Below are 14,097 nucleotides of genomic sequence, written 5' to 3' on the forward strand. Positions count from 1 at the left end.
ATCCCAAACTGTTAAGATCTCCAGAAGACTCTAGACTCCTAGTTTACTCTCCACATAAAAAATAGCTTATTTCACATATAACTTGATTTCCTCTCCCATGAGGAGATTAATTTCCCACTAGGGCATGAGAACTAAAAAATTCAGGGTCATAGATCATTCCCTAGTGATATAGACTATTTCAGACCGGTAGAAGTTCATCTACCTACCTGTTAACACAAAGAAATATATATATATGTTTTTGGCTAAATAAATCTTCAGGAAAGAAAAACATGTTAAGATTAAATTCTACTTACAGAGCTGTGCAGGTCCTTTCACTGTAATTCTCACACTTCGACTTCCCAAAGGAACAGCAATTACATTTTCTTCCCCTAAGAAAGAACACAAGACAAATGTAATGAAACTTGTGCACTAAAGGGCCATCCAAATAAGCAACTCAAAACTGGGAGCATCTGTCAAGTGTTCTTAACTATATTTCATTTCCGTCTTCTGTCAAGAAATCTGTGGAAAGCAGCTACTGTGTATAAGGAATATTAATACTAGTCACATAATTTCATTTAAATACATTTTTAAAAAACATTCAAGAAAAGTTTAAATAAATGCACTGGTCTAACTGAGTGAGTCCACAAACGAGGGCCCTCAGGTCATACCCATTCATCCGAGGCTGCTTTTGCCCTACAAAGGCAGAGGTGAGTATTTGCAACAAAGACAATACGGCTCACAAAGCCTAATATATTTACTATCTGGTCCTGCACCGAAAAATTTCCAACGCCTGGCCTAGATAATTACCTAGTGGAAATCCTGGTCCCTGTCGACTTTTCCTTCATGCCGTTACACATTTTGAAATTAATTTTCATTGGCACATAATAATCTAAGGGCATATGAAATTCCATCCCCCAGTCCCCGATTTGATCATTAAGTGTATTATTAAATGATATTAGTACAGTATCAACAATATGAGTTACTTCAAGCAGATGTTGTGTTTTGTTTGTTTAACTTACAGAGAACCATTTGTTTTGAGAGCCTCTGGGGTGAAACTGTTGGATCAAAGGATGTCACTATGTTTGTTGACTTGTTCATAAGTTTTATTGAATAAAAATACCTATTTATTACTGAAAATTAGAAAACGCAAAAAAGCATACTAGACAAAATGAAACTATTTCCAGAGATCATCACTTCTAACACTTTGAGAAATATCCTTTCTGGATTTTCTGTTTGTTTTTAACATACATACATTAAAAACAAGCACAATGAACACTACTTAAATATCCACCATTTGGGGAGGTGTTAAATAAACAATAGTATATCCATACTAAGGAATATGCTACAACTGATAAAAGTAATGATAAGAAGCCACATTTTTTTTTTTTTTTGCGGTCCGCGGGCCTCTCACTGTCATGGCCTCTCCCGTTGTGGAGCACAGGCTCCGGATGCGCAGGCTCAGCAGCCATGGCTCACGGGCCCAGCCGCTCCGCGGCATGTGGGATCTTCCCGGACCGGGGCACGAACCCGTGTCCCCTGCAGCTGCAGGCAGACTCTCAACCACTGAGCCACCAGGGAAGCCCAAGAATCCACATTTTTTTTAAACATCTTTATTGGAGTATAATTCCTTTACAATGGTGTGTTAGTTTCTGCTTTATAACAGAGTGAATCAGCTATACCTATACATATATCCCCATATCTCCTCCCTCTTGCATCTCGCTCCCATCCTCCCTATCCCACCCCCTAGGTGGTCGCAAAGTACGGAGCTGATCTCCCTGTGCTATGCGGCTGCTTCCCACTAGCTACCTATTTTACATTTGGTAGTATATATATGTCCATGCCACCCTCTCACTTCATCTCAGCTTACCCTTCCCCCTCCCCATGTCCTCAAGTCCATTCTCTACATCTGCGTCTTTATTCCTGTCTTGCCCCTAGGTTCTTGAGAACCTTTTTTTTTTTTTTTTGAGATTCCATATATATGTGCTAGCATACAGTATTTTTCTCTTTCTGACTTACTTCACTCTGTATGACAGACTCTAGGTCCATCCACCTCACTACATATAACTCAATTTTGTTTCTTTTTATGGCTGAGTAATATTCCATTATATATATGTGCCACATCTTCTTTATCCATTCATCTGTCGATGGACACTTAGGTTGCTTCCATGTCCTGGCTATTGTAAACAGAGCTGCAGTGAACATTGTGGTTGCATGACTCTTTTTGAATTATGGTTTTCTCAGGGTGTATGCCCAGTAGCGGGATTGCTGGGTCATGTGGTAGTTCTATTTTTAGTTTTTTAAGGAACGTCCACACTGTTCTCCATAGTGGCTGTATCAATTTACATTCCTACCAACAGTGCACGAGGGTTCCCTTTTCCCCACACCAGCTCCAGCATTTATTGTTTGTAGATTTTTTTGGTGATGGTCATTCTGACTGGTAGAAGCCACATTACTTGATGTGGAAAGACTGCCAACACATATATTGATTAATGAAAAAAGAAAGTTAAAAAACAATTATATGGATAATGATTCCTTGAATATGAGTTCAAAAGCATAGGCAACAAATGAAAAAAATAAATAAATTGGACTACATCAAAATTAAACTTTTGCATATCAAAGGGTACTATCAATACAGTGAAAAGGCAACACATGGAATGGGAGAAAATATTTGTAAATCACATATCAGATATGTTCTGGTTAATATCCAGAACATATAAAGAATTCCTACAGGGCTTCCCTGGTGGCGCAGTGGTTGAGAGTCCGCCTGCTGAGGCAGGGGACACGGGTTCGTGCCCCGGTCTGGGAAGATCCCACATGCCGCGGAGCGGCTGGGCCCGTGAGTCATGGCCGCTGAGCCTGCGCGTCCGGAGCCCGTGCTGCGCAACGGGAGAGGCCACAACAGCGAGAGGCCCGCGTACCGCAAAAAAAAAAAAAAAAATTCCTACAACTCAAAAACAATGACAACAAAAAGGAACCCAATTTAAAAGTGGGCAAAGGACTCGAATCGACTTTTTTTTCCAAAGAGGATATACAAATGCCAATAAGCACATAAAAACATGCTCAACATCACTAATCATTAGGGAAATGCAAATCAAAACCACAAGGAGATACCACTTCACACTCATTAGGCTGGCCATTATTTTAAAAATAAGATAAAATAACAAGTGTTGGTCAGGATGTGAAGAAATTGGAACCCTTGTGAACAGCTGACGGAAATACAAAATAATGGTTCAACCACGGTGGAAAAGAGTTCCTCAAAATATTAAATATAAAAGTACTATATGATTCAGCAATTCCACTTCTGGGTATACCCAAAAGAACTGAAAGCAGGGAGTCAGATATTTGTACACCCATATTCACAGCAGCTCTATTCACAACAGCCAAAGGTGGAAGCAACCCAAGTGTCCATCCACAGATGAGTGGAAATCTATCACGCGGTAAATATACACAAGGGAATACTATTCAGCCTTAAAAAGGCAATTCTGACACATGCTATGTAACGTAGATGAACCACAAAGACATTATGCTAAGTGAAATAAGTCAGTCACAAAAGGATAAATACTGTATGATTCCATTTATATGAGGTATGTCAAGTTCACAGAGACAGAAAGTAGAATGGATTTTGCCAGGGGATGGGGTAAGACAGATTATCACAATCTATCTCCAGAACTTTTTTCATTTTGCAAAACTGAAAGCCTGAGCCCACTAAACAATAAGTCTTGGAGGTGGCGGCAGCTGAGGCAACAGCGGTGGCGGCAGCGACGGCGGCTCTGGAGGCCGCAGTCCCGGTCCTGGCTTCGGCCCCAGCCCCACCGTGGTGACGCTCGCTGAGCTGCAGGTGCTCCGGGCCGCCCTCCTGGCCACGGCCTCGGGCTACTCCGTCAGCATCGATGCGCATGCCGAGGAGTGCTTCTTCGAGCGGGTCACCTCGGGGACCAAGATGGGCCTCATCTTCCAGGTGGCTGAGGGCGGCTTCTTGGACGTTGACGTGGAGATTACAGGGCCTGATAATAAAGGAATTTATAAAGGAGACTGGGAGTCCAGTGGGAAATACACATTTGCTGCTCACATGGATGGAACATATAAGTTTTGTTTTAGCAGTAGGATGTCCGCCATGACTCCAAAGATAGTGATGTTCACCACTGATATTGGGGAGGCCCCCAAACAACAAGACATGGAAAGAGAAGCTCACCAGAACAAGCTGGAAGAAATGATTAATGAGCTCGCAGTGGCGATGACAGCTGTAAACCATGAACAGGAATACATGGAAGTTCGGGAGAGAGTACACAGAGCAGTCAATGACAGCACAAACAGCAGAGTGGTCCTTTGGTCCTTCTTGGAAGCTCTTGTTCTAGTTGCCATGACACTGGGACGGATCTACTACCTGAAGAGATTTTTTGAAGTCCGGAGGGTTGTTTAAAAAGCCTTTTTCTGATGATCCCAAACTCATAATTCACTGTTTACCAAACGTCTTGGTCATAATAATGTCATTAGTTTCTATGTTTTTATTTTCTAAACTGTACATTCACAGCTTCCGTTTCTTTGTGATTAACAGATATTGGGGGAAAACACTTTTTTAGGAAAGTTATAGTGAAATTTGACATGTGATTGGCATGATTTCATATTTGAATTCTTCCTCCATTATACAGGTCCTTCCAGAACTCAAACACTGTAAGTGGAATATAGGTGCATAGTCCTTATGATATCTTCTTTCCTTTTGTTTTCATCATAAAATGCAGCTTGTTCAGGATAGTACTTTACTGATAGCACTTTACTAAAATGACTGCATTCTTGGGATCCCTTATCCTGCAGTTCAAGTCATTAAAGATTCACTTTGTTCAGTCCTTATGAGAAACAACAATCTGAACCCTGACATTTTTTGTCCAGCCTAATGGCAGAGCTCTGTGACTAGAGGATGCTACCAGGTTGGTACTTTTATACTTTGTCTATCTTGTTTTTGCTTTAAAGATAAGACTTAAACCAACAGCCTTTTTCCCCTTTAAAGTTTTACTTTGAACCTTAGCACTCAATCGCCTCCACTTAAAACTGCTGACACAAGCAGCTAATAACCATTTTTTGGTTTCTGCCTAACCTTGTAAGAAGTGTCTATTAAAGCCAATTCTCTGGGTGTTGCAGTGAATGGTGGTTCTTTTTCTTTCTACGCTGGCTCATCCACTTTCTCTACTCTTGGCACGGAGGAGGTATGCATTCACATAATTGGAAAAATCTGGATTTCTGATGCCAAAGGGTTAAAAGCCTCTTGGATTTCTTTGCAGTGATATACAGCCACTATTTTATTTTTGATCACTGGCATTTTGGTCACTGTTTAATTAGTGCACTGAACATTACTGTCAGTACTAGGGTGTTCGTTTCTGTTTTTCTTGGGTCTTTCTTTTTTGGCACATGTGAATTTTGTTTTGTATAAAACGAAATGACTTTCTCTTGGCCTCTGATGATGGGTTTAAAATTAAAGGAGCATCTAGTTTTGGTGTGGGGATGATCCAGGATTATGTTGTGACTGATGTATATTAGCTACTTGTACATTATTTTTGGATCTTTGCAAGGGGAAAACTACAAGTAACGAGTTTTATACAATTAATTTAAATTTGTTACAGGTTTTCATGTTCAGGATAAACAATTTTTCAACCTTGGGTGAAAATACTTGCAACAGTTTAAGGTGACTGTGTTTTACCCTAGGACAACTGTTGCATGCCAATTTGTGTGCATGTGTGTGTGAAAACACTTCAAAATTGAGTTAAAAGATGTAAATTTAAAATTGGTTGTGTATCTAATCTGCCCCAGGTCCAGTAAATAAACAATACTTTAAAAAAAAAAAAAGTCTCCATTCTCTTTCACCAAACCATTGACAGTGGTTACCTCTGAGGAAAGAAAAGAGTTCTAGGAGTGCGTGAAGGGAAACATCGTTCTACACATTTTGAGTTTTCTATAATGAAATGTACTGATAAGTTACTTTTTAAATACCATTTAAAAAAGCTAAAAACACTATTCACAAAAGAAAAAGAGAGAAAGAAGAAAATAAAGAACCAGGGCCCAAATGTTTCGCTGGATGAGTTTGCAAACCCTTAAGGCAAACAAGTAAGTTGCAGATATAGGAAGAATGAAAGTTTCCCAGTAGTGATACACAGCTAAAATAACTCAGATGCCCAAATCAGACACAGAGATCACATAAATCAATATGTGAACTAAATCTGAATTATGACTGTGGATGTAAAAATAATAAAATAACACAAGTAAATTCCAGAACTCTATCATAAGAATGATACATCATGACTAAATAGAGCATATTATAAAAATGAATGATTGAGTCAACATTAGGAAAATTATTAATATAATTGATTATATGAACAGATCAAATGAGTTAAACATTATGATCATTTTAATGAATATAAAAAGGTAGCTAACACTAATAAGAACCTGCTATATAAAAAATAAATAAAATTCTAAAATTAAAAAGAAAAAAGTAGCTAACAAAATTCAGCATGCATTACAATGATTCCTTTCAAAGCCAGAGACAGAAAAAAACACCCTCAATTTAATAAAGAATCAGAAGCCATGAGCAGACTTAATGGTGAAACATTAGAATTATTTCCACCATAGTCAGGAACAAAACAAAGATTATCATCATCATTTTTTTCCCCACATTCTTATCCTTGTCAATGTAATTAGAAAATAAATAACTTAGAGGAATATATATTGGAAATAAAATTTTAAAACCTTATTTGTAAATGATATAACTACTTTAAAATTCAAGAAGAAAAAAACTACTGTAGACCAATATCCCTAATGAATATATTATAGATGCAACAAGTCTCAATAAAATACTGGCAAACCAAATTCAGCAGCTCTTTAAAATGATCATACACCATGATCAAGTGAGCTTTACCCCTGGGGTGCAAGGATGGTTCGACATATACAAATCAACAAATATGATACATCATATTAATAGAATAAAAGAAAAAAATCATATTATCATCTCAATAGACACAGAGAAAGCATTTGACAAAATTCAATCATGATTAAAAACTCTTAACAAATTAGGCATAGAAGGAACATATCTCAAAATAACAAGGGCATATATGTTATATATGACAAACCCACAGCTAACATCATATTCAATGTGTTTTTTATGTTTTTTTCTGTATTTTCCAAATTTTATACAATAAAAAATGCACTGATTTTTTTCTACAATGTTATTTTTTTAATTATTCAGGAAATTTTCCAGTGGCTTCAGATTTTAGGATGGCATCTACAATAACAGAGGGTGACAAGGATCTCCAAGTAGAGTCAGAATGACTACAATTCTTAGTAAGCTGAGGCTGACCAAAATGCTAAGGACAGTAACCAAACACATGTTCTTCACTGTGTCATTATTTAAGGTAGAAGAGTCAATAATATTATGTTGATGAATAACATAGAGTACAGACAACTTTTTAACTTTTTATTTGCTTCTGACTTCTGTCAAGAAATATCTCTATTTAAAAATGATAAAAATAAAGAAACCATAAAATAAACTTTAAATAGGCCCATAGATGTGAAGTCTTCATTTTTCTCTCTTCTGTACTTTCAAAGTTCTCTGTAATGAAAAGGGCCTGGAAGCAATGATCCCCCAGGAATAATAAGTATTGCCTATATCTTGGGCTTTAAATACCATTCCCCACTGAAAAGAACCACGGCTCCATGAAAATACAGGCAATTCTAGGTCTGGAGAAGGAAAAAAATTCAAAGAGAGCCTAAAACACCTTGTTGTTTTAGAATGCAAGGCAGTGCTTAAAATCCAATGGAATTATGTCAAAAGGAGTCACCTTGAACTGCCCCCATTGGCCACATTTTGGACTATATGAGGCCCCAAATGAATACTGTCTATATAATATTATAAAACATTGAATAAATAAAAATCCCTGAATACAGAGTGAGAAATGAAATAAATGACTGGGGAGCTTCTTTACAGAAGAATGTCTGCAAGTAAATGTAGAGGTAATGATAGAATTAGAAAATTACCATTTGCAACCAAACCCCAGTGTAAGTACTATTTCAAGCCAGGAGCAACAATAGATGCTAAACCTATCATGTGAGAAATTGTTGCAAAACAGAATATTTAACACCTTAAGATAACACCCTGCAGGTTTCTTACAAGGAAACATGGATCTACATAACAGAGTGATCTGTATGTCCCCACCTTAGACAAGTGATCAAACATAGCATTACTAATATTGGGAAGGCTGACATCACACAGATGTTCAATCCAGTTCTAATCAAGCCCTGGACCTCACGGCTCAGTTTATAGGAAATACTTGAGGGAGATCAACAAATTAAATGGCAATCAGACAAACACAGAATATGGGAAATGCTATAAGACAACTGGGATGAACGCTTTAAAAAGTCAATATTATGAAAAAATAAATGGTCTAAATAAAAGAGACATGTATGTAACAAAAATTGTTTTGAAAATAATAAATTAGAAAGCTTTCTTGAGCTGAAGGAATCCTGTTTGGGTAGATCAACTGGGCTAAGCGCTCTCTTAGAAAATCTTTGTGAACTAGGCTATAGTGTCTTTGAGAAGCATTTATCCTGTGTAAGTGTGTGCATGTATATGTGTGTGTGTGTATGTGAGTGTGTGTGTGTTCCAACTACCATCCACTGACAATTATACACTTAAGTGAAACCTCTTAGACTAGAACCCCTGGCACTTTATTTTAGCCAGATGGTTCAAACTCGGGGGAAATGTGTGTAAAGAGCAATGAACCCCCAGTCACCTACAGTACTAACTTGTGGGGAAATGCACATTGCAGGGCAGCTGGGCAAGGCTAAGTTGGAGCAACCTATAAGAGTCCCCACGTAAGGCTTTAATGTCATTAGGACATCCCTGGTGGTCCAGTGGTTAAGACTCTGCGCTTCCAATGCAGGGGGAGCGGGTTCAGTCCCTGGTTGGGAAACTAACATCCCACATGCTGCGGTGTAGCAAAAAAAAAAAAAAAGCAGGGAAAGGATTCAACGTCCTTAGATTATGGAAAAGTAACCTATGCTGTACAGTTTTAAATGCCTTCTCCTCCTAAACTGCAATTTCCTTCTGTTTCTGTAACTCTCCTACAGAACAGTTTGATACATCTGACGTCCCTGTGGTACTTTTACAGGGCAGTGCCTCCCAGGATCACCTGGAGAACTTATTAAAACACAGATGCCTGCTCCCCCCACAGAAATCCTGACCCAGAAGTTTAGGGTGGGGCCCAAGAGTTTGCCCATCCAGCAGCCTCCATATGATGCTGCTACAGAGCATCTGTGAGCTATGTTTCCAATAGCGCTGACCCAGGGTGAGGGAAAGCTCCAGGTCCAGGAAGCAGGGATGGCTCTGTAGTCACAAACTTTTCAGCATTTCTTTACTGTTCTGCAGGAAACGGCACAATTCTAGGTCCGACCAGAAATAAAGTGAGAACCCTTGTGAGGCAGACAATTTTAAGGAGGGAGGGGCCAGCTGTACCAAATGTTCTACCAATGAGGGCTTAAAGTGCTGATGGATGAAGCAGTAAAAAGCTTGTTAATGGGCTTTGTAAAGGCAGTTTCAACTGGGTAGTGAGCACAGGAGGCTGTGGTTTGAGGAATAAATGATGGCAAAAAAGTAGAAACAGGAAATGTAAACAGTTTTTCCAAAACTTGTCAATAAAGGTAGGTGAAAGATTAGGGTGGTAGCTGGAGATACGCAGTTTAAAAGATGGGGCTTCCCTGGTGGCGCAGTGGTTGAGAGTCCGCCTGACGATGCAGGGGACGCGGGTTCGTGCCCCGGTCCGGGAGGATCCCACATGCCGCGGAGCGGCTGGGCCCGTGAGCCATGGCCACTGGGCCTGCGCGTCCAGAGCCTGTGCTCCGCAACAGGAGAGGCCACAGCAGTGAGAGGCCTGCGTACCGCAAAAAAAAAAAAAAAGATGTATATATATATATACACACATACTAATATACATATACATATATTATGTATACATATATACACACACATATTTTGTAAATTATATTTCTATTTAAGATGGAAGACATCTGGTCACATTTAACCCTGATGGGAAAAGGAGACAAGAGAGGATAAAGAAGAGAGAGGGGATGATGGGTGGGATGAGATCCCTGAGGAAGTAGAGGGGGCTGGAATCCAGGACACAGATGGAGGGATTAATTAGCCTTGGAAAGGAAGACAGACACTTGTGACTCTGTGATGGGAGGGAGCAAAGAATGGATGGGTGCAGCTGCAGGGCGAGGTCTCTTCTGATGGTTTCTATTTTATTGAGGTTGTTTTTTTTTTACAATCTTCTCTGGAGTTTAGCATAGAATCAGTTTTTGTAAATGGTCCATAAGTGCTTGAAAAGACATTACATTCCGTCAAAATTCAATGCTCAATAATACCTGTTAATGTAACATTACTAATTCTGCTGTGCAGCTCCTACTGACTGAAGTGTGTTCAAGTCTTTCATAGCAGTTTTATTTGCTTCAATTTCTTCTTACAGACCCATAGGGCTTTGTTTTCTTTATACATTTTGATGTAATGGTATTCACAAATTTTTAAGACTACTTTTTGATTACTGGTGGATATAAAATACTCCTCTTTGATTTTTTTTTTTTTTTTTTGCCTGAGATTCTACTAGTTCTGATATAAATACTGCTATCATGCTTTCCTTGTCTCCCCTGTTACAGTGGGACACTTTTAAGCCCCAGACAAATGGCCTCCAGGTTAATTCCCCCTCAGTCTGGAGCTAGACCCAGATCTCACAGGAGCAAGCTGCTTCTTGTGCTTCAGGACAGGTTAAGCATAGACCATTTAAAACCTCCTCTCACAAGTCTGCATATGAGGCCGCCAATCAGGTCTGACTCTGAGGCTGCTTTAAAATATTATACTTTCTAATCGTGTAGAAGCCAATGGTTGAGAACATATCAGATGGAGGAAGGCTTCTTCTCTGCCCCATCCTACGATGTTCATAACAGCAAGTCCACGTCTGGGAACACCCAGATTTGGTGGTGGTGCTGGGAACTGGTTCCTGGGGAACACTTTCATTATTTGGAACTATTTCAAATTTTTTTCATTGAAATTTGGGGTAAGAGATCCTTGATACTGCTACTCACTGTGCCATCTTCCAGGGCTGCTTCTCATCACAATTTTAATGTCATTTGCATTATTTTTACTCTACAAACTACTGGGAGAGGCAATATGGAATGGTGGTTAAGATCACAGGCCCTGGAGCCAGACAACCTAGGTTAGAATACCAGCTCCGCCACTTACAATGGCTGTATGACTTTGGGCAAGTTCCTACCTTCCCTGTGTCTCAGTTACATCTGTAGAGTGAGGATAATAAGAATACTTGTTTCAAGGGGTTGTTGAGAGGATTTAATAACATAATACATGCAAAGGGCTTAGAAGAGAACTTAACCACCAGTAGGACTGGGTAAGCAAAAGTTATTAAAACCACGCCGAGCACATACTATGCCCCCAGGCACAACCCTAGGTAACCTGAGATACATGCCTCCTTTGTTCTAGTAAAAACCCATTCCTACAATTAAGAAAACTGAAGTTTTGCAAGTTTAAATGACTTGCCCAAGATCACAGACTTCCTAATTAGTAGGGCTGGGGTCAGAACCAAAAAGTGCACTCAACTTTTCTACTGTTGAGACCAAGTTATAACTGTATAAACCCAAACTCTCCCATCACAAGTATACTCTCTACAGACTTTGATTTTATGGGTTTCACTTATTTGATTTTGCAATCACTGGGCTGACCCAAGGATCTACGAAGTTTGCTTCCACTAACCTCCCTCCCACCCATAAACGCTCAAGTCCAGCTGTTCCATCATATTTTTTCTATGTCTCATTTCCTGCCGCGGAATCACAGTTTTGCTAAGTAGCAAGATGTACAGGAAATAAATTGTCCACACAACATTAACTAATCAATAGACATCAGTTTCAGCCCAGAAGGACTGTAATTTATACCAGATCGCTTATTTTCACTATAAAGTCAAACTAGAACTACACCAACCTAAATACACACATTCCGTGGTAACACAAGAAAAGAGATGGACTCTTTTATTACTCTCACTTCAACAACCTCATTTCCACTTTTCCATGCCTGGTTTTTGTTTTTTTTGATTTTTAAAATCTGGTTGGGTATTTGGCCGAACAAAACTTTCGGTCAAAAGCATATTTCCTGTTACTTTCTTGACCCTGCATGTATCTTCTTCAGCCTTTTTAGGCTCAAACACACACACACCCTCCAATCTCCTCTCCATTCCCAAAAAACAAAGGAGTTATTTTTTTAAAAAAGGAAGAAAAGTACCTGAATAAATGCTGATGCTAATAATAATAATAACCCTATGGAAAAATAATACTTATTTTCCTTTAAAAAGAGATACTGCGTGTGAAAGCATTCATTTTGTAAACTGAAAAACATATAAACACAAAAATGGTGTTTATTAATGCTTTTACACACCCATAACCACTTGGCATCATTTAACCTAAAACGACATTGTGTAGAACAGGGGCTGACAACTTTCCAAATTAGGGTAGCCAAGTTTGATTCGAGCCTATCGGTCCCTCTGTGGGTGGGGACTGAGGGGGTGAATGAAGGGAAAGCCAGTGTGTACTACACGGATTCTGAAGCTGGAGGACTGTCCACATAATGCCTTTTGACACAGAGGTGGGATAAATGAGACGTGCCATGGAACAAAGATGGGCAAAGTAAAAATCAGAAATTAACAACCGTCTTTTCAAAAGTAGAGAAGGGACATGGCAGGGATTTGACTTGGTGAGAGCAACCGGCTGCACACTGAAAACCGATTCCCATACCTACACCCGCCCTGCGATGACATCCCTACTCCTGCCCTGAGCTGCTCATGTGCTACATCATGGATGTCTCTTATTGCTGAATCTGCAAATGAGTGTCCTTAGCTATTAGCCCTGGTGTCTCTGTAGAAACAACCTGGAGGTATATCTCTTTAAGGGCTCAAAATGCCTTTACCCCAAAAGAGCACGGTAACAGGCCGAGTGCCTACAGTGTATGCTTTGGTGCGCGTTTCCAGGACTAGCTTTGAATAACATGCGGTAGAGGGGGCTATGTTACATACAGCATCTAACAACATCTTTCTGTCCAGATGTTCCCCAGCATCCTGGTGTAACAGTTCTTTTCTGCCCTTCATACTGCATCTAAGAAATCAAGAGCCTGGTGAGGACTAAATGGTCATTTGCCTTCTGACTCTGTAATGGGATGCAGAGGTTCAGAATATGTCACTCCCAAATATGCCACTTTGGCACACTGATTATTTTGAATTAAAGGGACTTGAGAAACAGCTAGTGCAAGAAGGACACTCTGACCCTCTACTGGAGGAAAGCAGGAGATAAATCTCAGAGGAAGCTACCCTCCCTGTACCAGCGTGGGTAGAAGGCATCCTTATCACCAAAGACAGGGAATTTGGGGCCAAGAAGGCTGTGTAAACAAATATAAATATGTAAAATCTCCTATGCTCTTTAAGAAGACAAGCCATCTCTGTGGAACCTTTTCATTAAAGCTTTGGAAAATTCTTCATATGAGATCCTAGGACTTACTTCTCTAAGCTCCACTTAATCCCAAGATCTCTGCGCTTGAAAATAAGGAATAAATTACAAATATATTTAATAGACTTTCAGAAATAAAAAATGTCTTACAAATCATCTATGCTAACAGTCTCAGGACGCAGATGAAAAAGCCGAAGTTCCTGTGATCTTGCCTAAGATCGCCGATAGTGGCCAAGCAGAGGTTATTACCCTAGGCTTTGGCTTCCAGTCCAGTTCTGTTGCACAATATTATTTAGTCTCACTGAAAACATAATAGGAAGCAGAGCTGTCTCCAGCAAAGAGCCTGTATTCATTCGTGCAACAGTTATTGAGCTCCTGTGACATGCTCAGTACTGTACAAGCACTAGGAATAAAATGGTGAAAATCACAGACATGGTGTCTGCTTTTGCAATGCCTGACTAGTAGGAGAGACCAATTAAACAAATAAACACAATTGTCCCTTGAACAACACGGGGGTTAAGGGCACTGAACCTCCACGCAGTTGAAAACCCGTGTATAATTTATAGTTGGTTCTCCGTATCC

At 39.6% G+C, this 14,097-nt stretch overlaps 1 protein-coding gene and 1 pseudogene across 1 annotated transcript in view; one reads left to right on the plus strand and one right to left on the minus strand.

Annotated features, from left to right (window-relative positions):
• ADAMTSL3 (ADAMTS like 3) overlaps nt 1-14,097 on the minus strand; it is a 373,694-nt gene that overhangs the window by 180,389 nt on the left and 179,208 nt on the right. Inside the window, 1 exon segment of the mRNA XM_029237311.1 lies at nt 294-368. Coding sequence (XP_029093144.1) covers nt 294-368 — 75 coding nt within the window.
• LOC114904995 lies at nt 3,612-4,399 on the plus strand (annotated as a pseudogene).

Source organism: Monodon monoceros, unplaced genomic scaffold, assembly GCF_005190385.1.
Source record: "Monodon monoceros isolate NGI ecotype Baffin Bay Population unplaced genomic scaffold, NGI_Narwhal_1 Super_Scaffold_21, whole genome shotgun sequence".
In the NCBI taxonomy this organism is placed as follows: domain Eukaryota; kingdom Metazoa; phylum Chordata; class Mammalia; order Artiodactyla; family Monodontidae; genus Monodon; species Monodon monoceros.